The sequence below is a fragment of the Tamandua tetradactyla genome, chromosome 1 (genome assembly GCF_023851605.1).
Source record: "Tamandua tetradactyla isolate mTamTet1 chromosome 1, mTamTet1.pri, whole genome shotgun sequence".
In the NCBI taxonomy this organism is placed as follows: domain Eukaryota; kingdom Metazoa; phylum Chordata; class Mammalia; order Pilosa; family Myrmecophagidae; genus Tamandua; species Tamandua tetradactyla.
The window spans coordinates 40,334,970-40,361,858 of record NC_135327.1 but is presented as its reverse complement, the minus strand read 5'-3'; the positions used below and the strand labels follow the sequence as shown (position 1 = coordinate 40,361,858).

The 26,889-nt window shown below is 37.7% G+C and overlaps 2 protein-coding genes across 10 annotated transcripts in view; one reads left to right on the top strand and one right to left on the bottom strand.

Annotated features, from left to right (window-relative positions):
• CRNKL1 (crooked neck pre-mRNA splicing factor 1) overlaps positions 1-11,879 on the bottom strand; it is a 40,698-nt gene extending 28,819 nt beyond the window's left edge. The window contains exons 1-6 of the mRNA XM_077114807.1: positions 11,718-11,879; positions 9,353-9,505; positions 8,432-8,523; positions 7,670-7,828; positions 7,137-7,303; positions 1,711-1,889 (exon numbers count right to left, since the gene is read on the bottom strand). Of these exons, the coding sequence (XP_076970922.1) occupies positions 1,711-1,889; positions 7,137-7,303; positions 7,670-7,828; positions 8,432-8,523; positions 9,353-9,505; positions 11,718-11,768 (801 nt within the window). The 5' untranslated portion in view covers positions 11,769-11,879. The remainder of the gene's footprint in view (positions 1-1,710; positions 1,890-7,136; positions 7,304-7,669; positions 7,829-8,431; positions 8,524-9,352; positions 9,506-11,717) is intronic.
• A 33-nt stretch (positions 11,880-11,912) lies between these two features.
• Positions 11,913-26,889, top strand: part of CFAP61 (cilia and flagella associated protein 61) — a 355,256-nt gene continuing 340,279 nt past the window's right edge. For all 9 annotated transcript variants that reach the window (XR_013157060.1, XM_077114804.1, XM_077114796.1 and 6 more), the window contains exons 1-2: positions 11,913-12,003; positions 24,313-24,463. Coding sequence is in view for 8 of the 9 variants with exons in the window: in XM_077114804.1 (XP_076970919.1) it covers positions 24,321-24,463 (143 nt within the window). In the remaining variant the exon portion in view is untranslated. The remainder of the gene's footprint in view (positions 12,004-24,312; positions 24,464-26,889) is intronic.

Here is a 26,889-nt window from a genome sequence, read left to right as displayed (position 1 = left end):
CAGAAAAACCATATTTTAATCTTGAACCAATCTTGTGGGAGCAGCTGTTTCCTTAATCCTGATTCAATACTCCAGGTTGGAAACTTTTTTATTTTTTGGCATGGGCAGGCTCCGGGAATTGAACCCGGGTCTCTGGCATGGCAGGCAAGAATTCTGCCATTTGAAGTACCATTGCCCGGCAGGCTGGAAACTTTGATTAGATTATCTCCACAGAGATGTGCAGTGCCCAATTACAGGTGTGAACTTTAATTAGATGGAGTTGTGACTCCACCTATTCCAGGTGGATCTTGATTAGTTTACTGGACTCCTTTAAAAGAGGAAATATTTTGGAGAGTCAAAAATGAAAGAAACGACAGAGGCCACAGAGACAGAGCTAACAGAAACTCAGAGCAGAGCTGACACAGACACCAATACTTGGAGAACAGAGACACAGATGTTTGCTGACACTTGGAGCCCAGTGGACACTGCCATCAGATGTTAAGTAAACCAGAACCTAGAGAGAGCCAAGGGAAGCCAAGAGATAAAAGCCAGCCCTGTAGAAGCAAAGTGAGAAACCTCCACAGGAACAGAGGTAGAAAGCAATGGAGCACAGGAACAAGGTACTAGCAGATGCCAATCACGTGACTACCCAGCTGACGGAAGTGTTCCAGACCCACAGGCCTTCCTTAAATTAAGGTAGCTTTCCTTGGATGCCTTAGTTTGGACATTTTTATAGGCTTAAAGCATAAACGTGCAACTTATTAAATTCCCCCTTTTAAAAGCAATTCTAGCTCTGGTATATCGCATTCTGGCAGCTTACAAACTAACACACCCATCTTAGCAGCAACACCTACAGTCGCATTCTTGTTTAAGGTAAATACCCAGGAGTTCTCCATGATTCCTTCAGTTTCCTGATCTCCTACATTCACTACAACAATCATTGCCATTTCTACCCACTGACTCAGCCTTTCGCTTCTCCCCATTCCCCATCCCCATCCACTCCAACCTATCTCCATTTCTTACCTGGACCATTTCAAGTCTCACCACTGAAACCCCTGCTTCTACTTTTGCCAGCTCCCTGCCCCACACTATCTTCCCCGTGAATTAATTCTGTATGAATTAACTTCTTAAAATATAAATTATATCCTATCACTCTCCTGCTTAAAATCCTTTAATGCTTTCCACTACCCTTAGATTATAGTCTGAATTGCCTGTCATGATCTGTGCAAGATCCTGCATTCAGATCTGCTTTCCCTCTTCTGATTCTGCATTAACTAAGCAACTTTAAGGGGTTATTTTCATACATACTATGGAAGAAAAGAACTGATTTGTTTGTGGGGCAACCTCTGTTATGATTTCAAATTCTCTGCTCTATTCTGAGGTTCTGGGCATTTTGTTTCTCAGGTTTATTACCTGTAAATTTCTTTAACATGGATGTAAATGACTTTCAGTTTTACTGTCAGATTTAAAGGCTTAATTTTCAGACAAAGGACAAGAAAATTAAGACAGAGCTAAAACAAGAAAATAGACAGCTACAAAAACTCAGCTCCTAATCTGTAGCTTAGCCACTCATCTATGTTGTTTTCTCTGTTAACAAGGGATTTCGTATTTTTAAAACATTTTCTCCAAAGATAAATGAATAAGAAAAAATGACAAAGAACTCAACAGGCAAAACAAGTAATCTTTCCTAAGTTGTTTTGCAACATAATTGAGTTAAGTAAATATACTTACTTCTTTCTGATTTTCTTCAAATTTGGCAAAGGCAACATAAAGGTGCTCGTCCATATGTTCATCTCCAAAGAACTCAACAGCTCTCTCATACACTTTCCGTGCGTGGGCAAAGTAACCATGCTTTTCTTCAAAGCGGGCATATTTGATCCAGTTCTTGACATCAGGGTGTACAAGCACAAGTAAAAAGGAATTAAGGAAATATCAGGCAAGACAGCACTGGAAGTCCTGGGCAGGTAGATTTAAAAAAATAATCAAAAAAAAAAAAAAGAAAAGAAATACCCAACAATGCAAAGTCCAAACTACAACTATAGGGGTGGTAAGATACATAGAAAGACACAGAACTACTAAATTGTGACTGTGTGGTTTGAATCTACTGTGTACCCCAGAAAAGTCATGTCCTTTAATCTTCATTCAATATTGCTGTGTAGTTATCATTTGATTAGATGGTTTCCATGGATATGTATCTCCACTCACTCAAGATGGGACTGCTTACTGGAGCCCATTAAGAGGGAACCATTTTGGAAAAAGCTTTAGTGCCACCAGAACCAAAAGAGCTAACAGAATGGATAGAGTCACTGAAGCCTCCTGGAGAGAAAGCTAGTAGATGTTGCCATGTGCCTTTCCAGCTGAGAGAGAAACCCCAAACATCATCGGACTTCTTGAACCAAGATATCTTTTTCTGGATGCCTTAATTTGGACATTTTTATAGCCTTGCCATAAAAAGCCTTTAAAAAAGGAAATATTTTGGAGTCAGTAATGACCAAGCCAACAGAAACTTCAGAGCAGAGCTAACACAGATGCCAACACTTAGAGAACAGAGATATGGATGTTTGGAGCCCAGCAGACTTTGCACTGACATGTTAAGCAAGCCAGAACCTATAAAGAGCCAAGGGAAGCCAAGAGATGAAAGCCAGCCCCGGAGAAGCAAAGGAAGGAACCCCTACAAGAACAGAGGCTGGAAGCAACTGAGCACAGGAGCAAGGGATAAGCAAGTGCCAGCCATGTGACTACCCAGCTGACAGAGGTGTTCCTGAATCATTAGCCTTCCTTGAATATCTTTCCCTGGATGCCTTAGCTTGGGCATTTTTATAAGCTTCGAAGTATAAATTTGTAACTTACAACTTATTAAATTCCCCTTTCTAAAAGCCATTCCGAAAAAAAAGCCATTCCAGTTCTGGGATATCACGTTCTGGCAGCTTGCAAACTAACACGCCATGAAAACAATAACCAAAAGAGAGTTGGGGTAGGTATCCTAATATCAGATAAAACGCTTTCAGTCAAAAACAGTTATGATGGTCATCATACACTGATAAAGGGGACAAATCAACAAGAAGCCATAATAATTTTATTTATGCACCTAACAGAGCCCCAAAACTACTGACAGATTTGAAGGGAGAAATCAACAATTCTACATTGTCAAAGACTTTAATACATCCACTTTTAAAAATCAACATGTGGACAAAAGATCAATAAGAAATATAAGACTTGAACAATATCCTAAATCAACCAGACCCAACAGATAAATATAGAACACTTCACCCAACAACAGAATACAAATTTTCTTTATTGTACATAGATCAATTTCTAAGATAGACCATATCTGAGGTCACTAAGTAAATTTCAATAAAGTAAAAAAACATTGCAATCACACAATGTATCTTCTCCAGCTAAAATGGAATGAAGCCACAAATCAATAAAAAAGGAAGAAGTGGAAAATTCACAAAATGTGGATATTAAACAATGTACTTTTAAACACCAATGGGTCAAAGAAGAAATTACAAAAGACATTGAAAAAAATCTTGAGGCGAATGAAAATGTAAGCACAACATACCAAAACTTATGAGATATAGCAAAGGCAGAGCTAACAGGGAAACCTGTAGCTCGAAATGTTTATATTATAAATGAATAAACATTTTCCAATCAAAGGCCTAATCTCAAAACAGAGAATTAGGAAAAGAAGAGCAAACTAGACCTAAAGCAAGCAGGAGGAAGGAAATAACAAAAATTAGAGCAGAAATAAATGAAATAGGGAATAAAAAACAAAGTATCAACAAAGCCAAAAGTTGATTCTTTGAAAAGATAAATAAAATTGACAAACCTTTAGCTAGACCAATGAAGTCAGTCTATGAGCTATTTATGAGAAGATATAAATAACTAAAATCACAAATGAAAAGGGGGACATTACTACTGAACCCACTGAAACAAAAAGGACTAAAAGAATATTATGAACAACAGTACACCAACAAAAAAGATAACGTAGATGAGATGCACAAACTACCTACTGACTCAAGAAGAAAGAGAAGATCTCAACAAACCAACAACTAGTAGAGAGACTGAATTAGTAATCAGAAACCTCCTAACAAAGAAAAACTCAAGTCCAGATGGCTTCACTGGTGAATTTTACCAAACATTTCAAGAAGAATGAAGACCAATCCTGCTCAAACTCTTTCAAAAAACTTGAAGAGTAGGCAACACTACATAATTCATTCTATGAGGTCAGCATTACTCTCATACCAAAGCCAGATAAAAATACCACTAGACAAGAAAACTAAGACCAATATCTCTTAGGCATATAGATGCAAACATCTTCAATGAAATCTAGCAACCAAATCCAAAAGCACATTAAAAGAATTATATACCACAATCAAGTGGGATGTTCCCCAAGTATGCAATGGAGAGTCAACATATGAAAATCACATTAACAGAATGAAGGGAAAAAATCTACTAATGATCTCAATTGACCTAGAAAAAGCATTTGACAAAATCCAGCTCCCCTTCTTCATAAAAATAATTAGAAAACTAGGAATAGAAGGACATTTCATCAACATGAAAAAGGGCATAAATAAAAAAGCCCACGGATGACATCATACTTAATGGTGAAAGACTGAAAGCCTTCCTTCTAAGATCAGGAACAAGACAAAGATGTCTACCGTCACCACTGTTGCTAGAAGTTCCAGCCAAAGCAACTAGGCAAGAGAAGGAAATAAAAGGCATTCAAACTGGAAGACATCTAAATTGGAAGGGAAGAAGTAAAACTATCCCTACTTACAGATGACATGATTCTATACATAGAAAATCCTGGAAAATGCACAACAAACACCTAGAACTAATAAATGCTTTCAGCAAAGCAGAGGGGTACAAGATCAACATTCCAAAGTCAGCAGTATTTTTGTATTTTGCAGTGAACAATACGAAGAAATCAAAATTCCAACTCTCCTTGCTGAAATGGAAAATCAATCATCAAGTTTATATGGAAGATAAGAGGTCTCAAATAGCCACAGCGATCTTGAAAAAAAAACAATGAAATTGGACAACTCACACTTTCTGCTCTTAAAGCTTATTACAAAGTCACAGTAATCAAAACTGCATGGTACCGGCACAATGACAGACATGTAGACCAATGGAATTGAACTGAGAACTCAGAAAACATGCCTCACACTAACGTCAACTGATTTCTGACAAGGGGGCAAAAACCATTCAACTGGGAAAGAATAATGTCTTCAACAAATGGTGCTGGGTAAACTGGATCTCCATTTACAAAAGATGATGGAAGACCCCTACCTCATGCATATATGAAAATAAACTCCAAATGGTTAAAAGACCTAAATATAAGAGTTTGAACTATCAAACTCCTTAGAAGAAAACATAGAGAAGCATCTTCAGGTCTCTGTGTTAGGCAACAATTTCTTAGACAACACCCAAACAATGAGCAACAAGAAAAATAAGTAAATGGGATCTTATGAAAATTAAAAGCTTTGTGTCTCAAAGGACTTTATCATGCAAGTAAAACAACAAAATACACAATGGCAGAAATTATTTGGAAACCTTAATATCCAGAAGATACAAAGAAATCCTTTAATTCAGCACAAAATGTCAAACAATCCAACTTAAAACTGGGCAAAAGGGCTGAACTGACTTTCTCCAAAGAAGATATCCAAATGGTCAGAAAGCATATGAAAAGATGCTCAACATCATTAGCCATCAGAGAAACAAAAATCAAAACCACAATGAACTACTATTTCACAACCACTAGCATGGCTACTATTAAAAAAATGGAAAATTATAGTGTTGAAGAGGATGTGGAGAAACAGGAAAAAATCCATTCTTTGCTGGTGGGAATGTAGAATGGTGTAGTTTGGCTTTTCCTTATAAAGTACAGAACTCCCATGACTCGATAATCCCACTTTGAAATATATACTCAAAAGACTGAAAGGACAGACAGGAACAGCTATTTTGACACCAATGTTCACAACAGCACTATACACCATTGCCAGAAGATGGAAGCAACCCAAGTGACCATCAACTGATGAATGGATAAACAAAATGTGGTCTATATACACAATGGAATATTATTCAGTGGTAAAATTAATGAACTTTTGATAGATGTGACAACATGGATGAAACTCAAGGACATCACATTGGAGGAAATAAGCTAGACACACAAGGACAAATATTGTATAATCTCACTGATATGAAATAATAATAAACTCATAGAGTCAGAATCTAGAATCTAGATTATATATATAAGGGATGGAGTGGGAATAGGAAGTTGAGATTTAAAATGTACATTTTCTACCTGGGACAATGGATGGTGGTGAGGTTAGCATAACATTGTGAACATAATTAACAGCACTGAAACATATATCTGAAAGTCATTAAAAGGAAATGTTAGATTGGATACGTTATTAGAATACACATTTTTTTTTTAAATCAATGGAACTGCACAACACAGTGAGCCCTAAGTTAAACCACAGACTATAGGTAATAGTCATTTGTGCTTTCATCAACTGTAACAAATGTTCCAGACCAATGAAACATGTTAGTAACAGGGTTTATGGGAATCCTGTATTTCATGCCTTATTGTACTGTAACCCACAAGTTCACTTAAATAAAAAAAAGCATAATGTAAGTTTGTTTCTAAAAGTCCTTTCAAGTTTATCACCTACTCTTTATAGTCATCCTTACATAGGTATATTTATTCTTGCTTTATAGATGAGGTTACCAAAGCTCAAAGGAGATGAATGGCTTGCTGAAACCACATAGTTCATAAGCATTATAGCTTTGGATTCAGATTCTAGTAGAATACTAGTGAACTAAAACATACCACAGAAAAACAGAACTGGTTACAGCAGCAGGGAGTATGTCATTTTCCATAAGGAACCACTGCATTATTGCTGAATCATACATAAATCCAAACTTATACTGAAAAAGACTCAAGCAATTAGCTAGACCACATCGTTCTTTGGCCAATCTATGAACCTGAGGGGAAAAAAAACATATAGCTTATGAAGCAGACGACATGTACATCCTTTACTTCTCATCTAGTGTTAACGACTATGTCTTCTGACCATTTATGACTGTAACTCCTTGAGGGGATCAGCAGCCAGAATAATAACGGCACCATTCCAACTGTTTCTAAAGGATATATCGTTCGTAGATAGTGCGGGCCCGATCTACCTCTTTGTATCGCAGCTCAAAGTTGATGTAGGAGTGCCAGGCTTGCTCCTCAGGCTGCCACTCCATCCAGCGCTCAAAGACCTGCCGTGCACCAGCAATGTTTCCCAGCATCTCCTCCATGTATGTGTATTTGTACCTTTAACAAAATCATCCAAAAATATCTGTTGTGGTCAAAATGACTTGGGGAGAAACGCTCTTGGGTCATTTCTAGTTTTTCCTTTAGCCTCCCTAAGAGTCAAATCAGTTTTTTTTTTAATTAATATATAGATCTGAAAAAGGATAAACACTTGGGAAAAAAAGTTTTTTCATAAAAACTGCCTAATTCAACTAGAAGTTTCATATGTAACATTTTAGTTTTCATTATATAGTTATTAAACATTATGATTATGACTATGGGATATTAAAAATTACCTACAGTATTTGGAAAGAAAAAGTATGATGTAAAATTAAATGCATACAATAACCTCTCTATGTAAATAGTTTTGTTACATCAGGAACTTACCAGAACTGGTTGACTCGTGGGAGAGTTGTTATGGCCCGGTCCCAGATATTTCGGGCATGGTTGACCTGGCGATTCTTCATTTCCATTTCTGCATATTTCAACCACAATGTAATATTTCGATAGTCCACATCTAAAGCACGCTCGTATATGGATCGAGCCCTTAGGAAGATTTGGAAGGCATAATAAATAGTATACACAGTGGACTTGGCAACGATCTCATCAGTCATATCTTGCTATTTTACTGGGTGTTTACTGTGAAGAGGTACTCATTATAAGCAGAGAGAACAATCAATTGTCCAGGTCGAGACTTATGGAATGTTAAGTTTGTTGGGAGATTGAAAAAAGACTAGAAAACAGGAAGGGCCAGATCATGAGATCATGAGAACAGATGACACTTAGGTTTTTTATCATGTGGGCCATGGTTTTCAGTAGAATACTTTTTGTTTTTTTAATATTTTTATTGAGGAATCTTCACATAGTGGAATACTTTTTAATTTTAACACTCTCACTATATAGGAAATAGATGAAACTGAGCTTCTCTGGTTGTACAGTGTGAGGCAGTGGTGGTATTTGCCTGTACTGCTTCTTCCTGTCATGTTAGGACAATCCTTTCACAGTGCTCCTGAGATCTCTTAAAGGAACCCTAGGATTCCATGGAACAGAAGTGAAAAATACTGCCAGAGTTACTTTTCCTAATTTCCTGTATTTGTTAACATATAACATTAATCTTTATATGCAAAATTATACTCTCAGCAATTTTACCTTTGAATCTCTTTTAGACTCTCTTCCCATTGTGCGTATTTTATCCAGTTACTAATCACAGTCCTGTTTTTTCTTATGTTATCTTCAAAAGTCTGGAAGAAGGCAAGAAGAGTCAAATTAAAGAAAAAACAACTAAAAATGACATCATTTTTTGTTTATTATTCCTTGCATTAAAAAACAAAAAATTCATTTTATTCTTATTTAAGAAAAAGTATGTCCTGGAATCCTTGAGAGAAACAAGAACTTCATTTAAGAAAATTAGAATCACAGGTTTCTTTAAAGTCCTATATGTAGATAAAAAGAAAAAAAGGAATATGAAGAATTGGTAGCAGAATTGTCACTATTTTTTCCTGTAACCCATGACAACTGACACTTGAATACACTCTACATTTGTCCTAAGAAAAGTTTTGATGATTATCTTTAAGTCCTTTTAGAATTTCACATACAACTCAATGAGACTAAAAGTAGATACAACAGGATTAGTGTATATTGTTAAAAACACTATCTTAAATTTAAAATATTCACACACTCCAGCGTGGGAAAGTCAAATCACATTCAAGTCTTTTCACCACTTTTTTCATATCCCCATTCTTAAAACAGAAGGGAAGTGAGACAAAAATATATAATACATTTGCTAAGTACACCCTTCTTACAGTTGTCAGTTGTTTCACAAATCTTCAATTTGGCATCAAAAATAACGACTCTGGTGGAGTTAATGTCTTTACACTTTAAAACAGACAACTCATGGCATCGTTTAGAGTTCAGCAAAAGGTAGTTATCTGGTAACCAGAAGTTATATTATTCACATGGCTAGAAACACTAATCTTATCTTAGAGACTCTCTAATGTGCACCTTTTCAAACTCTAACCTATAAATTCTTGTCAATACTGACAGACTCTCAAAAATATCACATGGACTCACCTTCCTTTTCCTTAGTTTATAATCATTTAACTCTTCTTCATCTGTGATCTTCTGTTGCGGTGGAGGTGGAAGTAGCTCAAGTTCTCTTTCTTTAGCTTCTCTTAAGAGTTGTTCAGCAGTTATCTGTACCTCAGCAGGGGCTTTGTTTTTCACCTTTTAAGACAGAAGACATTTCTAGTTTGGGTAGATGCTCTTCACATAAGATTTTTTAAAGAACCAAAATTTTTTTAGGATGTGAACTTCATGCGTATTATCATAAAATGCTCTATCTGTATGACATGTTTCATTTTTCTATGAGACTGTAAAGAAAAAATATTATGCTTACTATCTTGTATATTTTATCTATTACCAAAGCCATAAGTAAAAGAGTTAAGAAGACAGGTAGTGATAATAGCAAGTTTGCGCTTTAGCTTAATATAACAATAAACTTTGGGGCTGTCTGGGTAAAATTCTCACCAGAGGTATTGCTTTATCAAGATGTGTACCATATCTTATTTGGCATTACAACCTCTATTTATGGGACTCCTCAGTTTATCTTGATGCCCTGAGGGGACGACAGGGACTGGATTTTATTTTTTTATCTTTAACGCAGTTTTATTAACATATTCACACACCATACAAACCATCCGAAGTATACAATCGCTGACCCACGATATCATCACATAAGTTGTGCATACGTCACCTTGATCAACTCTAGAACATTTTCATTACTACATAAAAGCAATAAAAAGAAAAAAGAAAACCCAAATCCTCCCATATCCCATTAATGACTCATAGTGTGGCACATCTGTTACTGCTGATGAAAGAATATTAAGATATTACTGTTAACTATAGTCATTAGTTAGCAATATGTACATTTTCCCCAGTGCACCCTACTATAATTAACTCCTTGTAATAATGTTGTACAATTGTTCTAGTTCATTTAAGAACATTTTTTATATTTGTACAATTAGTCATTGTCCATCACAAGATTCACAGTATTATACATTCCCATGTTTTAAGCTCCAACTTTCCTTCTGGTGACATACATGACTCTAAACTTCCTCTTCCTACCACATTCAGACACCATATAATACTGTTATTCTCACAATAATGTGTTACCATCGCCTCTACCCATTTTCAAACAATAGGGATTGGTTTTCAAATCACCTCAAGTCAAAGACAATATTGAACATGTTCTCATGGTTAGATTATAAACTTCTTGAGGTCTTAGAGCTGTGCTGTCCAACACAGTAGCTATGGCCCAAATATGATGAATTCAAATGAGATTAGCTTTAAACGCAAACTACATATAATTTTGAAAATTTAGTATGAAAAAGAATGCAAACTGCCCCATTAAATTTTTTATATTGACTACATGTCAAAATGACAAAATTTTAGATATACGAGGTTAAAAATGTTTTTTAAATTAATTTCGCCTGTTTTTTTTAACTTTTTAATGCGGCTATGAGAAAATTTAAAACTACATATATTTCGTTTGAACACACTATATTTCTACCGGAAAGCACTACTTTAGATCAAGTCCTGCTCGGTATTGGTTCCTTCAGGTCTATTTTATATAGAAGGTACTGAATAAAATTTATGAAATTGAATTATAAGAAATATTTAATGCCACATGTAAGTAATGAGCACTGTGTCCCAGATACTGTGCTTTATTTGCATTATCTCTAGGAATCATATCTAAATAGAGATGAAAACGCCAACCTCAAGAGACACATCTGGACTGGAGACAGACAGGAGATAACGATGTTTGGAAAGGATGAGCACAGAGTTTGACACATATTAAGCACCCGGTAAATATGAGCCATGGATTGAACTATCAGATAATATTAAGCTTACTATTTAATTCCATTTACGCAGCTCCACAACCCTTGTAACCTACTCTCATTCCTTCCAGTCTCCGCTGGCTTAACTCTTACTCAGCCATCAAGTCTCAGCTTAAATATCACTTCCTCAGCAAAGTTTTTTTTTCTGAAGACTCCCCGCTTCGCAGAACTCCCCTTATTCTCGCCCATGGCATCTTCCACTTTGCTCCAGTAGCTTTAGGAGGTTGCAACGTTACATTTAGCGTAAGACACAGGCGCTAAGCGCCAACACAATAAAACTGTGCTGAATGACCTCTCTCCTCGTCCAGCAAAAACACCTTCCCAAAACTAAAGCCATGCCGACGCGGGTCGTGCTCTGGGGAGACAAAAGCCCGCGCCAGACCACCGGCTGACCCTCCCTGTCTCTTCTCCCGCGGCACCAGGCGGGGTGGCCCTGGTCCCGGGATAACATTCGCCCCTGCCCGGGCACCACGGAGGTTGGGTCTGGGGGAAACTCTTCTTACAGGCCCTCTCCCACAAGATCCCTCGCTATCGCCTACTTTGGCCACTTTAGGAATCCGCTGCTTCCCGGCCGCGGTGGAGGCCGCCATGTCGGCAGCAGTGCGCCACACGCCACCCCTTGAACGGCAGAAACCTGCTCCGAGTATTCGGAGTATACTTCGAGTATTTGGAGCATACACTCCAAAGCTTTCCGACAACAAGCGGAATTCCGGAACCGGAACTGAAGCCGGAACCGATTTGATGACCCTTAACCTCTAACACGCGCCGTGACGGAGGCAGCGCCGTTTCTGTGGTAACCGGGTTGTGCGTCCTCCGAAGCTGCAGGTAAGGTGGGCAGTACTAGCCTGGCCGGGAGGGACGTGGAGACTGGGTTCAAGGTGTCAGCGGAGCATTCCTAGGTCAGTCACCGGGAATACGAAGACAAGGGGAACCGCCGCGTTTTAGAGATTAGGGACCGAGGTCCAATTCGGACGCTATCGAAGGTTGGAGAAGTTAGGGCGGCTAGGAAACTACCACTCCCAGCATGCCCTGCCGCGAGCTGCTGCGCTCCCGGGCGGCCTGGCGCCGCGTTGCATTCTAGGCTTTGTGGTCTCTTAAGTGTGAGGTCCACTCCCTCCGTTTCGAAACAGTTGTGCCCAGAAGATTAATGCCAAGACTCGGAAGTTAAAAATAATGGAAGATATTTTGAAGCCAGATATTAATCACAAGAAAATAATGAAAGCCAGCCTAGTGTCTAAGTAGCAAACCACCCAGCTTTATGGTCATGTAAATAAATTCTCTGTGAGTGTGCCTTATTTACTTACTCTTAGCCTCAACGTCCTCGACTAACGACAGAACAATAATATCTATTTCACAGGGATTAAAGAGAAAATCGATGTAAAGTGCTCCATAAATATTAACTTGTATAATTCTTGACCAGCCTTCAAAAATAAAAAAATGAAGTATGTGCGAACAAATGGTTAAGAGAATTATGACAGTTCAAGTCTCTGGTGTTTGCCAGAAAAAAAAATATTTACGTATGTAATAATATCAAGTTTACTGCTTTTATCTATGCAGATATTTATTTCTTAAAAAAAATTTAAGCTGATTTCCCAAACTGCAACCGTTTGTAATGAAGATCAAAATATTTCCAATAACTTTGTACCATCTATATTATCTTTAAATACTTCTATTTAAATATTTAAATAGAAGATTGTTTAGTGAGTACCCTTAATTTGTAATAATGTTTAACAAAGTTTAAAGTTAGTAATCTCTAGCCTCCTCTCAAAGATACAAATACCCTAGAATACTTTACTTCTATTTACTGTGCTTGCATCTCACATGTTTTATTCTCTGGTGATTTAGTGCAACTTTACTTTTAAGCAGAAATTTATCATTATTATTACTTTTCTTTTTGCCATCAATGCCTATTTAGATATACCTTCATGTTTACTGTTTTTTTCCCTCAGAACTGCATCTTGCATTCCAATCCTTTCTGATTTTAATTTTTTTTTCCTTCCTGGAATTCATCTTTTACTGGTTCTTTCAACAACTTTCTTTGAATGGTATTCTCTCTCAGTATGATTTCACTTTCATCTTTAGGTATAGAAGTTTGGCTTTGTGGTCTCTTAGCTCTGAGGTCCACTCCCTCTGTTTTGGAATAGTTGAGGCAGTTTTCCCCTCAGAACTGAAATGGTTTTCCAGATTTGGCCCATACCCTGTTTTTGTACAGCCTGTGAGCTAAAAATTTTTTTTAACATTAAAAAAACTTTTTTTGAAAAAAAACGAAAGAATATTTCATTATACATGAAAGTTATATGAAATTCAAATTTTTGCATCCATAAATAGAATTCTATTGGAATACAGTGACTTCTTTTTTTTTCCAGAATCTTTTTTTAAATTTTTTTAAAATTTATTTATTAATTAAAAAAATAAAGAAACAAAATAAAACAACATACATAATCAGTAATTCACAATATCATCACTTAGTTGCATATTCATCATTTCTTAGAACATTTGCATTAATTCAGAAAAAGAAATAAAAAGACAATAGAAGAAGAAATAAAATGAACACAGGAAAGAAAAAAAAGGATTATACCTACCATACCCCTTACCCCTTGCTTTCATTGTTCACTAGCATTTAAACTAAATTTATTTTAGCATTTGTTCCCCTTATTTATTTTTATTCCATATGTTCTACTCCTTTGTTGACAAGGTAGATAAAAGGAGCATCAGACACAAGGTTTTCACAATCACACAGTCACATTGTGACAGCTGTATCATTATTCAATCATCCTCAAGAAACATGGCTACTGGAACACAGCTCTACATTTTCAGGCAGTTCCCTCCAGCCTCTCCATTACATCTTGAATAACAAGATGATATCTACTTGATGCATAAGAATAACCTCCAGGGTAACCTCTTGACTCTGTTTGGAATCTATCAGCCATTGACACTTTGTCTCATTTCCCTCTTCCCCCTTTTGGTCGATAAGGTTTTCTCAATCCCTTGATGCTAAGTCTCAGCTCATTCTAGGGTTTTTCTCAATCCCAATGAATCCCCTCCATTCATTCCGAGATCTCTGTCCCACGTTGCCAGGAAGGTCCACACCCCTGGGAGTCATGTCCCACATAGAGACGGGTAGAGTGGTGAGACTGCTCATTGTGTTGGCTGGAGAGAGGGGCCACATATGAGCAACAAAAGAGGCTTTCTTGGGGGTGACTCTTAGGCCTAAATTTTAAGTAGACTTGACCTATCCTTTGCAGGGTTCAGTTTCATATGAACAAACCCCAAGACTGGGGGCTCTGCCTATATCTTTGGTTGTCCACACTGCTTGTGAGAATATCAAGAATTCAACTTGGGGAAGTTGAATTTCTCCGCATTCTCACCACTCCCCGATGGGGGCTTTGCAAATACTTTTCCACTCACTGATTGAATCACTCTGGGATTCATCGGGGCATCACTCTGGACAAACCAGCAAAATCTCATGTCCAACCTGAGATTCCAAGTACTTATGGTGTTCAATCAAACTATCTACATAAGTTATATTAGGAAATGCACTAGTCAAAATATAAATTTTGTAACTAATAAACATTTTTTGCTTTAGTCTCACAGAGAAGGTGACATTTAAAAATATTAATTACCATCTATTTTCAGCACCCTGCAATAATGACATTCCTTTGTTCTTCCTCATGCAAAAACATTTTTAAAATTGTACCTTGTACATTTCACTATCATACACTCTAGGCATTCCTAGATTATACCATCTCAATCTTTAACATCTATCTTTCTTTCCAATTTCATTTATGTCCCCAGCCCTCCTCCCTCTATCATTCTCACATGCAGCTTCATTCAGTGTTTTAACATAATTATATTACAGTTAGGTAGTATTGTGCTGTCCATTTCTGAGTTTTTGTATCCACTCCTGTTGCACAGTCTGTATCCCTTCAGCTCCAATTACCCAATATCTCACCCTATTTCTATCTCCTGATGGTCTCTGTTACAAACAAAATATTCCAAGTTTATTCACCAATGTCAGTTCATATCAATGAAACCATACAGTATTTGTCCTTTAGTTTTTGGCTAGTCTCACTCAGCATAATGTTCTCAAGGTCCATCCATGTTGTCACATACTTCATAAGTTTGTTCTGTCTTAAAGCTGCATAATATTCCATTGTATGTATATACCACAGTTTGTTTAGCCACTCATCTGTTGATGGACATTTTGGCTGTTTCCATCTCCTTGCAATTGTAATAATACTGCTATAAAACATTGGTGTGCAAATGTCTGTTTGTGTCTTTGCCCTTATGTCCTCTGAGTAGATACCTAGCAATGATATTGCTGGGTCATATGGCAATTCTATATTCAGCTTTTTGAGGAACCGCCAAGCTGCCTTCCACAGTGGTTGCACCATTTGACATTCCCACCAACAGTGGATAAGTGTGCCTCTTTCTCCACATCCTATCCAGCACTTGTCATTTTCTGTTTTGTTGATAATGGCCATTCTGGTGAGTGTGAGATAATATCTCTTTGTGGTTTTGATTTGCATTTCTCTAATGGCCAGGGACATTGAGCATCTCTTCATGTGCCTTTTGGCCATTTGTATTTCCTCTTCTGAGAAGTGTCTGTTCAAGTCTTTTTCCCATTTTGTAATTGGGTTGGCTGTCTTTTTGTTGTTGAGTTGAACAATCTCTTTATAAATTCTGGATACTAGACCTTTATCTGATATGTCGTTTCCAAATATTGTCTCCCATTGTGTAGGCTGTCTTTTTTTATTTTTTTTATTTTTACATGGACAGGCACTGGGAATCGAACCCGGGTCCTCTGGCATGGCAGGTGAGCATTCTTGCCTGCTGAGCCACCGTGGCCCACCTAGGCTGTCTTTTTACTTTCTTGATTAAGTTCTTTGATGCACAAAACTGTTTAATTTTGAAGAGTTCCCATTCCTTTCTTTCTTTCTTCAGTGCTCTTGTTTTGGGTGTAAGGTCTATGAAACCGCCTCCAATTAAAAGATTTATAAGATATTTCCCTACATTTTCCTCTAACTGTTTTATGGTCTTAGACCTGATGTTTAGATCTTTGATCCATTTTGAGTTAACTTATGTATAGGGTGTGAGATATGGGTCTTCTTTCATTCTTTTGCATATGTATATCCAGTTTTCTAGGCACCATTTATTGAAGAAACTGTTCTGTCCCAGGTGAGTTGGCTTGACTGCCTTATCAAAGATTAAATGTCCATAGATGAGAGGGTCTATATCTGAACACTCTATTCAATTTCATTCGTCAATATATCTATCTTTATGCCAGTACCATGCTGTTTTGACCTTGTGGCTTCATAATATGCCTTAAAGTCAGGCAGCGTGAGAACTCCAGCTTCGTTTTTTTTCCTCAAGATACTTTTAGCAATTCGGGGCGCCCTGCCCTTCCAGAGAAATTTGCTTATTGGTTTTTCTATTTCTGAAAAGTAAGTTGTTGGGATTTTGATTGGTATTGCATTGAATCTGTAAATCAATTTAGGTAGAATTGACATCTTAACTATATTTAGTCTTCCAGTCCACGAACACGGTATGCCGTTCCATCTGTTTAGGTCCTCTGTGATTTCTTTTAACAGTTTCTTGTAGTTTTCTTTGTATAGGTCTTTTGTCTCTTTAGTTAAATTTATTCCTAAGTATTTTATTCTTTTAGTTGCAATTGTAAATGGAATTCGTTTCTTAATTTCCCTCTCAGCTTGTTCATTACTAGTGTATAGAAACACTACAGATTTTTGAATGTTGATCTTGTAACCTGCCACTTTATTGTACTCATTTATTAGCTTTAGTAGTTTTGCTGTGGATATTTCCAGGTTTTCAACATATAGTATCATAACGTCTGCAAACAGTGATAGTTTTGCTTCTTCCTTTCCAATTTTGATGCCTTGTATTTCTTTTTCTTGTCTAATTGCTCTGGCTAGAAGCTCCAACACGATGTTGAATAATAGTGGTGATAATGGACATCCTTGTCTTGTTCCTGATCTTAGGGGGAAAGTTTTCAATTTTTCCCCATTGAGGATAATATTAGCTGTGGGTTTTTCATATATTCCCTCTATCATTTTAAGGAAGTTCCCTTGTATTCCTATCTTTTGAAGTGTTTTCAACAGGAAAGGATGTTGAATCTTGTCAAATGCCTTCTCTGCATCAGTTGAGATGATCATGTGATTTTTCTGCTTTGATTTGTTGATATGGTGTATTACATTAATTGATTTTCTTATGAACCATCCTTGCATACCTGGGATGAATCCTACTTGGTCATGATGTATAATTCTTTTAATGTGTTGGTGGATTCGATTTGCTAGAATTTTGTTGAGGATTTTTGCATCTATATTCATTAGAGAGAGTGGTCTGTAGTTTTCTTTTTTTGTAATATCTTTACCTGGTTTTGGTATGAGGGTGATGTTGGCTTCATAGAATGAATTAGGTAGCTTTCCCTCCACTTCAATTTTTTTGAAGAGTTTGAGCAGAGTTGGTACAAATTCTTTCTGGAATGTTTGGTAGAGTTCACATGTGAAGCCATCTGGTCCTGGACTTTTCTTTTTGGGAAGCTTTTGAATGACTGATTCAATTTCTTTACTTGTGATTGGTTTGTTGAGGTCATCTGTTTCTTCTTGAGTCAAAGTTGGTTGTTCATGCCTTTCTAGGAAGTTGTCCATTTCATCTACATTGTTGTATTTATTGGCATAAAGTTGTTCATAGTATCCTGTTATTACCTCCTTTATTTCTGTGGGGTCAGTGGTTATGTCTCCTCTTCCGTTTCTGATCTTATTTATTTGCATCCTCTCTCTTCTTCTTTTTGTCAATCTTGCTAAGGGCCCATCAATCTTGTTGATTTTCTCATAAAACCAACTTCTGGTCTTACTGATTTTCTCTATTGTTTTCATGTTCTCAATTTCATTTATTTCTGCTCTAATCTTTGTTATTTCTTTCCTTTTGCTTGCTTTGGGGTTAGTTTGCTGTTCTTTCTCCAGTTCTTCCAAGTGGACAGTTAATTCCCAAATTTTTGCCCCTTCTTCTTTTCTGATATAGGCATTTAGGGCAATAAATTTCCCTCTTAGCACTGCCTTTGCTGCATCCCATAAGTTTTGATATGTTGTGTTTTCATTTTCATTCGCCTCGAGATATTTACTAATTTCTCTTGTAATTTCTTCCTTGACCCACTCGTTGTTTAAGAGTGTGTTGTTGAGCCTCCACGTATTTGTGAATTTTCTGGCACTCTGCCTATTATTGATTTCCAACTTCATTCCTTTATGATCCGAGAAAGTGTTGTGTATGATTTCAATCTTTTTAGATTTGTTAAGACTTGCTTTGTGACCCAGCATATGGTCTATCTTTGAGAATGATCCATGAGCACTTGAGAAAAAGGTGTATCCTGCTGTTGTGGGGTGTAATGTCCTATAAATGTCTGTTAAGTCTTGCTCATTTATTGTAATGTTCAAATTCTCAGTTTCTTTATTGATTCTCTGTCTAGATATCTGTCCATTGATAAGAGTGGGGAATTGAAGTCTCCAACTATTATGGTAGATGTGTCTATTTCCCTTTTCAGTGTTTGCAGTGTTTGCCTCATGTATTTTGGGGCATTCTGGTTCGGTGCATAAATATTTATGATTGTTATGTCTTCTTGTTTAATTATTCTTTTTATTAGTAGATAGTATCCTTCTTTGTCTCTTTTAACTATTTACATTTGAAGTCTAATTTGTTGGATATTAGTATAGCTATTCCTGCTCTTTTCTGGTTGTTATTTGCATGAAATATCTTTTCCCAACCTTTACTTTCAACCTATGTTTATCTTTGGGTCTAAGGTGTGTTTCCTGTAGACAGCATATAGAAGGATCCTGTTTTTTTAATTCATTCTGCCAGTCTATGTCTTTTGATTGGGGAGTTCAATCCATTAACATTTAGTGTATTACTGTTTGGTTAGTGCTTTCCTCTACCATTTTGCCTTTTGTCTTTTATATGTCATATCTAATTTTCCTTCTTTCTACACTCTTCTCCACACCTCTCTCTTCTGTCTTTTCGTATCTGTCTGTAGTGCTCCCTTTAGTATTTCTTGAAGAGCTGGTCTCTTGGTCACAAAATCTCTCAGTGATTTTTTGTCTTAAAATGTTTTAATTTCTCCCTCATTTTTGAAGGACAGTTTTGCTGGATATTGAATTCTTGGTTGGCAGTTTTTCTCTTTAAGTAATTTAAATATATCATCCCACTGTCTTCTTGCCTCCATGGTTTCTGCTGAGAGAGCTGCACATAGTCTTATTGGGCTTCCCTTGTATGTGATGGATTGCTTTTCTCTTGCTGCTTTCAAGATCCTCTCTTTCTCTTTGACCTCTGACATTCTGACTAGTAAGTGTCTTGGAGAACGTCTATTTGGATCTATTCTCTTTGGGGTACGCTGCACTTCTTGGATCTGTAATTTTAAGTCTTTCATAAGAGTTGGGAAATTTTCAGTGATAATTTCTTCCATTAGTTTTTCTCCTCCTTTTCCCTTCTCTTCTCCTTCCGGGACACCCACAACACATATATTTGTGCACTTCATATTATCATTCAGTTCCCTGAGTCCCTGCTCATATTTTTCCATTTTTTTCCCTATGGTTTCTGTATCTTGTCGGATTTCAGATGTTCCGTCCTCCAGTTCAGTAATCCTAACCTCTGTCTCTTGAAATCTACCATTGTAGGTTTCCATTGTTTTTTTCATCTCTTCTACTGTGATTTTCATCCCCATAAGTTCCATGATTTGTTTTTTCAGACTTTCCATTTCTTCTTTTTGTTCATTCCTTGCCTTCATATCCTCCCTCAATTCATCGATTTGGTTTTTGATGAGGTTTTCCATATCTGTTCGTACATTTTGAATTAGTTGTTTCAGCTCTTATATCTCATTTGAACTATTGGTTTGTTCCTTTGACTGAGCCATATCTTCAGTTTTCCTGGTGTGATTTGTTATTTTTTGCTGGCATCTAGACATTTAATTACCTTAATTAGTTTATTCTGGAGATTGCTTTCACTTCTCTTACCTAAGGTTTTCTTGCTAGATGAATTTGTTGTCTATCTGTTCTTTGACCTTCAGTTCAGCTTTTTCTGGACCTCTAGCTTAGATTTTGTTTAACAGAGGATAATTTTTCAGTTCTTGTTTTCTTGTTTCTTGCCCTGCTTGTATGGTGCCTTTTCCCTCCCCACCCTTAGGAGGGTCTGCATAGGTATTATAGACTCCAGCCGGGTTTTCCCCGGACTAAACTGGCCTCCTATCAGGGGGAAGGAGTCACCTGCGTCAGTTTTCCCTGAGGGTGAGACCCAGCAGGTTAAAAGACTTTCCTGTGAAGTCTCTGGGCTCTGTTTTTCTTATCCTGCCCAGTATGTGGCGCGTCTGCCTGTGGGTTGCACCAGCAAAAGATGTTGCAGCACTTTTAACTTTGGAAGACTCTTCCTGCTGGGGGCATAGTGGAGATGGAGGAGAGGTTGTAGGCTGGTTTTAATGGCTTCAAATTGCCAAGCCCTGGGGTCTGAATTCCTTGAGAGAGAGATTCCACCTGAGTTGGGCTTCACCCCTCCCCTGGGGAAGGCACAGGGGGGAGACAGCCCTGAAAGCAGCCCGCCAAGTCTCTGTAGAAACACAGCCACTAAAACCTCTGTTTCCTCCTCTTTTCTCTTTTTCCGTGAGCCCAATAAGCAACCTCTGCCTTGACCAGGTTTAGAGTCTCTTTCCTTTCCCTCTGGGAAGCCGCCTGTGGGGAAGGGGTGCCAGCCGCCGGCCGCCGCAGCTTGGGAAATTCACAGTTTTGGGGAGGCTTGCAACCAGTCCAGGTGGTCCAGACTGGGGTATGCTGCGTGTCCAGTCACTGATGTGGCCCCAGGAGCTGTTCTGTACTGTTTCTGGTTATTTAGTAGTTGTTCTGGAGGACAAACTAAAATGCGCACATTGCTAAGTCACCATCTTGGCCCCTCCTCCTATTCCAGTGACTTCTTGATGTCCACTATTTTCTATCCTGAGAAAGTCTATGCTCAATGACAACAATATTAATATTAATGATTAGTAGTAATATTAATAATGATGGAAAACGTGTACTGAGTACTTAAATATGTGTCAGATGCTGTTCTCCATGTTTTCCACATGCTGACTTTTTTATAACAACTGTTTGAGATATGTACACTATCTCTAATTTACAGATGAGGAAACTGTTGCCTTGTGGAAAGATGGAGTCAGAATGGCAACTCTTAACATTTTTCAAAGGAAGAAAATCTTGGTATCAGTTTAATATCTCCAAAACTTTAAATACTGACTCAGTACCTGACAGAGATGTTTAAGCAGCTTGTCCAATTGAGTGAGCTGGCTGGGTTTCACACCTGCATGCTCTGACTCCAGAATCTGCACTCTTGACCCATGGCCCCTTGACATATCCCTGGAAGTCATTGACTTAGTTGCCAGAGCTGCTCGCACAAATACCACAAACTGGTTTGGCTTAAACAACAAGCATTTATTGGCTTATAGGTTTGAGACTAGAAGAAGTCAAAAATCAAGGCCTTGTCAAGATCATCCTTTCTCTTTGAAGATTAGCACTCTGGTGCTGGCTTGCCACAATCCTTGGGGTTTCCCTGGCTTACATCTCTGCCTTCCATTTCATGGCAGTCTCTCCCCTTTCTGGCTCCTGTGGCTTCTGGGTTCTCTTTATAATCCAGATTAAGATCCATGCTGAGTCAGCTGGCCCCAATTTAACTAAAAATAGCATCTTCAGAAGGTCCTCTTTACAATGCGTTTGCACCCACAGAGACATGGATTAAGTTTACAAACAATGTATTTTGTTTGGGTTCATAATTCAACCTACCAAAGTCACCTTCTGGTAGTTGGACTTTCTGTGTGATTTGGTTGCAAAGAGAGTGCACCTGTGATTTTACCACAGTAGAGGTACAGGCAAAACCCAGCTTAAAGAAATGTTTATGTCTGCAGAGTGTTAAAAATGTTTTGAAGCTTTGTTTCAAATTTTGGAGATATCACATAAATACTAAGATTTTGTTCCTTTGAAAAATGTTAAGAGCTTCCATTTGAGTCCACCTTTCCACAAGGCAACCACTAGAGCTGAGGATACTTGACCTGCCCAGTTCACCACAGTTACCTCCTGACACCAAGGTTGCCTAACCATAGTCTCGTAGCATGCCAGTGGGGAGAAGTGCTTCCCTGCTACCAAGTTGTTATAAAAGGAGAAAGTCAGACTTGTCCTTACTCCACTTGATGAGTTTGTTTATTTCCTGGCCTACATAGACTCCTGGACTGCTCCACCATTAGCTTTCCCATTGCAATGTGATCCATTGGTATATGGACTCCTCCTGTTGGTTTCTGTGAGCTTAAACAGTGTAGGTCTACTCTAAAAGCTGGGTTTGCTTTAAGCATGCTGAAGAGACCCCTTTGTCAGCTTGCAAAGTGGAGGGTCATGTGAATTCACCAAGATGTAGACCACCGGGTGGGGATTCCTGGCTGACTGCCAGCCTGCCGTCCTCCAGAGACACCCTCTGCACCACTCTGCACCTTTCATCCTTGATGTCTGAGGGGTTCTAGTACAGAGCAGCTCATCTGCAGGACACCATTTCTCTACAGAACCAGGCTGCAGTTCATTTAAGAAGAGAGGAGTAGCTGGGACTGGACTGGAAGGGGGAAATCCATGGTTCTTTTTCTGACCAGGCATTTGTGTCCTGAGGCAAGTCCCTCTGCCTCATGGTCCTCGGTTTCCTCATCCCACAGAGGAGGAGCTTGGTCCAGTGCTCCCTCAGACCTCTGCAGCACTGACAGCTTTGACACTTTGGCAAAATGAAAATTATGCAAGAATATATCTAAATAACAACAAAATCCAAATAATATAAAGTGTTTTGAAAGAAAATCATACATACTATATAATTCCATTATGTGAAATTAAAAAATAGGGCAAATTTTTATCTCTATGATAGAGAACTTTGTGATAGATCTGTGTGAGACAGGTTACCTTTAGAGGGGAGAGATTGTCTGGGAGGGGCAGGAGGCAGGCTTCCAGGGACTGGAAATGTTCCATATTGTACGTAAAGTCAATACAATTATTAAAAATTAATTTTCCTTTTTTTAAGCTTTTTTTTATTGTATTGTATAGCATATATATAAAGCAAAGAAATAATAAAGCAACAGTTTTCAAAGCACTCTTCAGCAAGTAGTTATAGGACAGATCCCAGAGTTTGTCATGGGCTACCATATGATCCTCTCATATTTCTGACCTAGGAAGGAAGAAGGAAAGGAATGAAAGAAAGAAAGAGTATGAGGGCGGGCCACGGTGGCTTTCTTGCCTGCCATGCCAGAGGACCCGGGTTCCATCCCCGGTGCCTGCCCATGTGGAAAAAAAAAAGAAAGAAAGAAAGAATGTGAGAGAGAAATAAGAGATAGAAATTGAAATCATTTTATAGGATGCTGTTCCTGTCAGCAGCATTTCCCAAAGTGTCTTTCTGGAACATTAGACTCTGTTGTTACTACCACTGCTGCTGTCATCAGAGATTCTGCTCAAAAAGGATGTGGGAAAGGCTGGAATATACAAAGAAAGACGTTTTCTTTATTATGGAGCTTCTTGAAACCTTTAATGGGCTCTGTGACTCCTTCAGAAGATGATTATGTGCAGCGCTTCCTACTTAATTGTCTCCATAACTTTTTTGTCTCAAAATCTCTCTCAGGGCTGCTGTGCTTTAGAACTCCAATCCGGGGAACTCTACTTGAAACATGAGCAGCATCTGTAAATATTTCCTGTCTAACTCTTGATCACCTGCAATTATGGCTGATTAAATTTAGGAGGACACTGAACACATAAATAATTCTTGTCAATGTTTTTCAACCCTATTGTTAGAATAGTTTAAAGCAGCTGTGTTGGGAACAAAAAGTACAATTGCAGAAATTTCTAGACAGACCGATTCTCAGAAACTTCATTCTCCTGTAGAGAAGCATGTCAGCTGGTTTGCAGTGACAGTCGTCAGAACTCCCAGGGGAAAATATGTTGCACCAGATCTCCAAATACCACATTCGCTCTGATCAGATAGAAATTGAATTAATGTCCGATTCTGTGTCGCTGTAACTAAACTGGCTTTTCATTTCTGATTAATAGTGGGCTGTTTTCTCTCCTATTGGAACAGGATAAAAAATGTTGGTACTCACTTCTCCAAGAGGAAAGTCAGAAGTGGTTCATTGCCGAAGAACAGAATCACGGGATATTTATTGTATCAAAAGCCTCATGAGAAAATTTACCGAGAAACTGTTTGGGAGGCTTAATGTCATCTACCTTCTGTAAGTACATTGCAAAGTAAGCTGAAGAATATTAATCGAATTTATCACACATGGGGAAGGGATCCTGCTCTTTTGTCCTAATGGGGTTTGCTGTGAGGAAATGGGGAGCTCACTGCACAGTGAAAAAACCGTGTCACAAGAAAATCTGCTCTGAAGAGCAAGAGATCTCTGGAAACAACTGAATTTCTAAGTCCTGTAGCAATGGGTAACTCAAAAGGATTTGTTATGGGTTTGAAATTCAGGCAAACTTGAGTTCAAATCTCAACTTTTATACACACAGCAAAGTCACTTGGGGCAATTAATGATAATAGCTACCGGATTTTATTTTTTGTTAGACTCTGTGTTTTGTAGTCATTGTGCTATTTAATCCTTCTGACACATCTCTGAGGTAACTGCTATCATATCCATTTTACAGATGAGAAAACTCAGGGCTACACAAGGTCAAGCAGGTAGTAAGTGACAGAACCTGATTTGCTCTTGACATTCTTCTAAACTTCAAAATATACTTAGTTTTTCTTTTCTTAAAAGGTATTTGGAGATAACACATACAAAAAAAGACACTTAGAGAGACTGAAAGAATACATTTTATATCTGAATTTTTACAAATAAAGGTGGCTATTATAATAGAAAAAAAAAGACATTTGTTCTCCCTATTTTATTTGTAGAGCCTTTGTAGACATGAGATTATACTTCTCCTTTAATCTGTTCCCATTATTTTTATTGAAAAAGATATATAGCCCAGCATTTTGGATTTCATAAAGCTTCATATTGAATGCATCTGTAATGTTTAAACTAAGGCAAGCATAAGATATTGAAGTTTGTGGTTTCTGATTAGCACACTGATGGATGTAATGTAAATTGGCACTGTTTTACTAGAGTACAGTAGGGTAAAATGTATAAAATGCTTGAAGATATTGCACAATGTATAAAATGCTTGAAGATATTAAACAAATGAAATTATTTTAATTTTTGTATTGTGGTAGATTAATCATGTTGATACCCACTGGGTGGAAACAGTTAAAATGTTGATACACACACAGACACAACTTAAGGGCTGTACAGAGAATATTATTAAAATGAGTTCAGGAACTCCAGAAGGTAAGCAGGATCCAATGCCACCTTTCTCCTTTTGCCACTCTCTAAAAACATGCTTCTGTTTTTTGTTTTACATGGGCAGGCACCAGGAATTGAACCCAGGTCTCTGGCATAGCAGGCAAGAGCTCTGCTTACTAAGCCACTGTGGCCCACCCTCATGCTTCTGTTTTGACAGTTTTGCAAAGAACAGGACATAAAGTCACCTGAGATGCATCCAAGTTGGGAGCTATTAGGATCTATGATAAACTGTGATGTTCAATGTAAGGATGAATGACATAAACCTATTTTTAAAATTTATTATTATTTGGGGGGATTTTAAACTTTTTATTGTATAGTATAACATATATACAAAGCAAAGAAATGAAAAGGCAATATAGTTTTCAAAGCACTCTTCAACAAGCAATTAGAGGACAGATCCCAGAGTTTTTCATGGGCTACCATATGATTCTCTCATATTTTTCCTTCTAGCTGCTCCAGGATGTAAGAGGCTAGAGGGCTTAAGTATTTTTTTATCATCAAAATTGACTTTTTTTCCTTCTTTTTTATGAAAAATAACATATTCTCAAAAAAAGCTATAAATTTCAAAACACAGCACCACAATTAGCTGTAGAACATATTTAAGAGTTTGATATGGGTTACAATTCCACATAAAACTGTTTTTAAAAGGGGATTTAGTATCATAAAATACAGGGTCGGGGATAAGAGAAAGGTAGCTTTATCAGCTTGAGAAAGAGAAAGCTACGCAAAGGAGTAGCATTTGTGTTGGAACTTCAAGGGCCTCATTGTTTTGATGCTATGTTTTAGTCACATATCATACAGTCCACCAAACTTGTACAATCACTGGCTCTCAGTATTATCTCAAAGTTGTGCTTTCATCACCACAGTCATTTTTCTCCAAAAAGAAAAACCCCATACCTCTTATGCACCCCGACCCCTACCCCCACTTAGCATTGGTCTGGTACGTTTGTTAGAACTGATGAAAGAATGTTACAATATTACGGTTAACTATAGTCCATAGTTTGCATTACATGTATTTTTTTCCAATATACCATTCTATTGTTAACACCTTGTAATAGTTAATTTGTTCTAGTTCATGGAAGAACATTCTTATATTTGTACTGTTAACTACTGTCATTCCAACAGGGTTTACTATTTTATACAATCCAATGTCTCATCCTCTAGCTTTCCTTTTTTGTTTTTTTTTTTACTTTTTTTTTAACATGGGCAGGCACCAGGAATTGAACCCGGGTCCTCTGGCATGGCAGGCAAGCATTCTTGCCTGCTGAGCCACCGTGGCCCGCCCCTCTAGCTTTCCTTTTAGTGACATACAT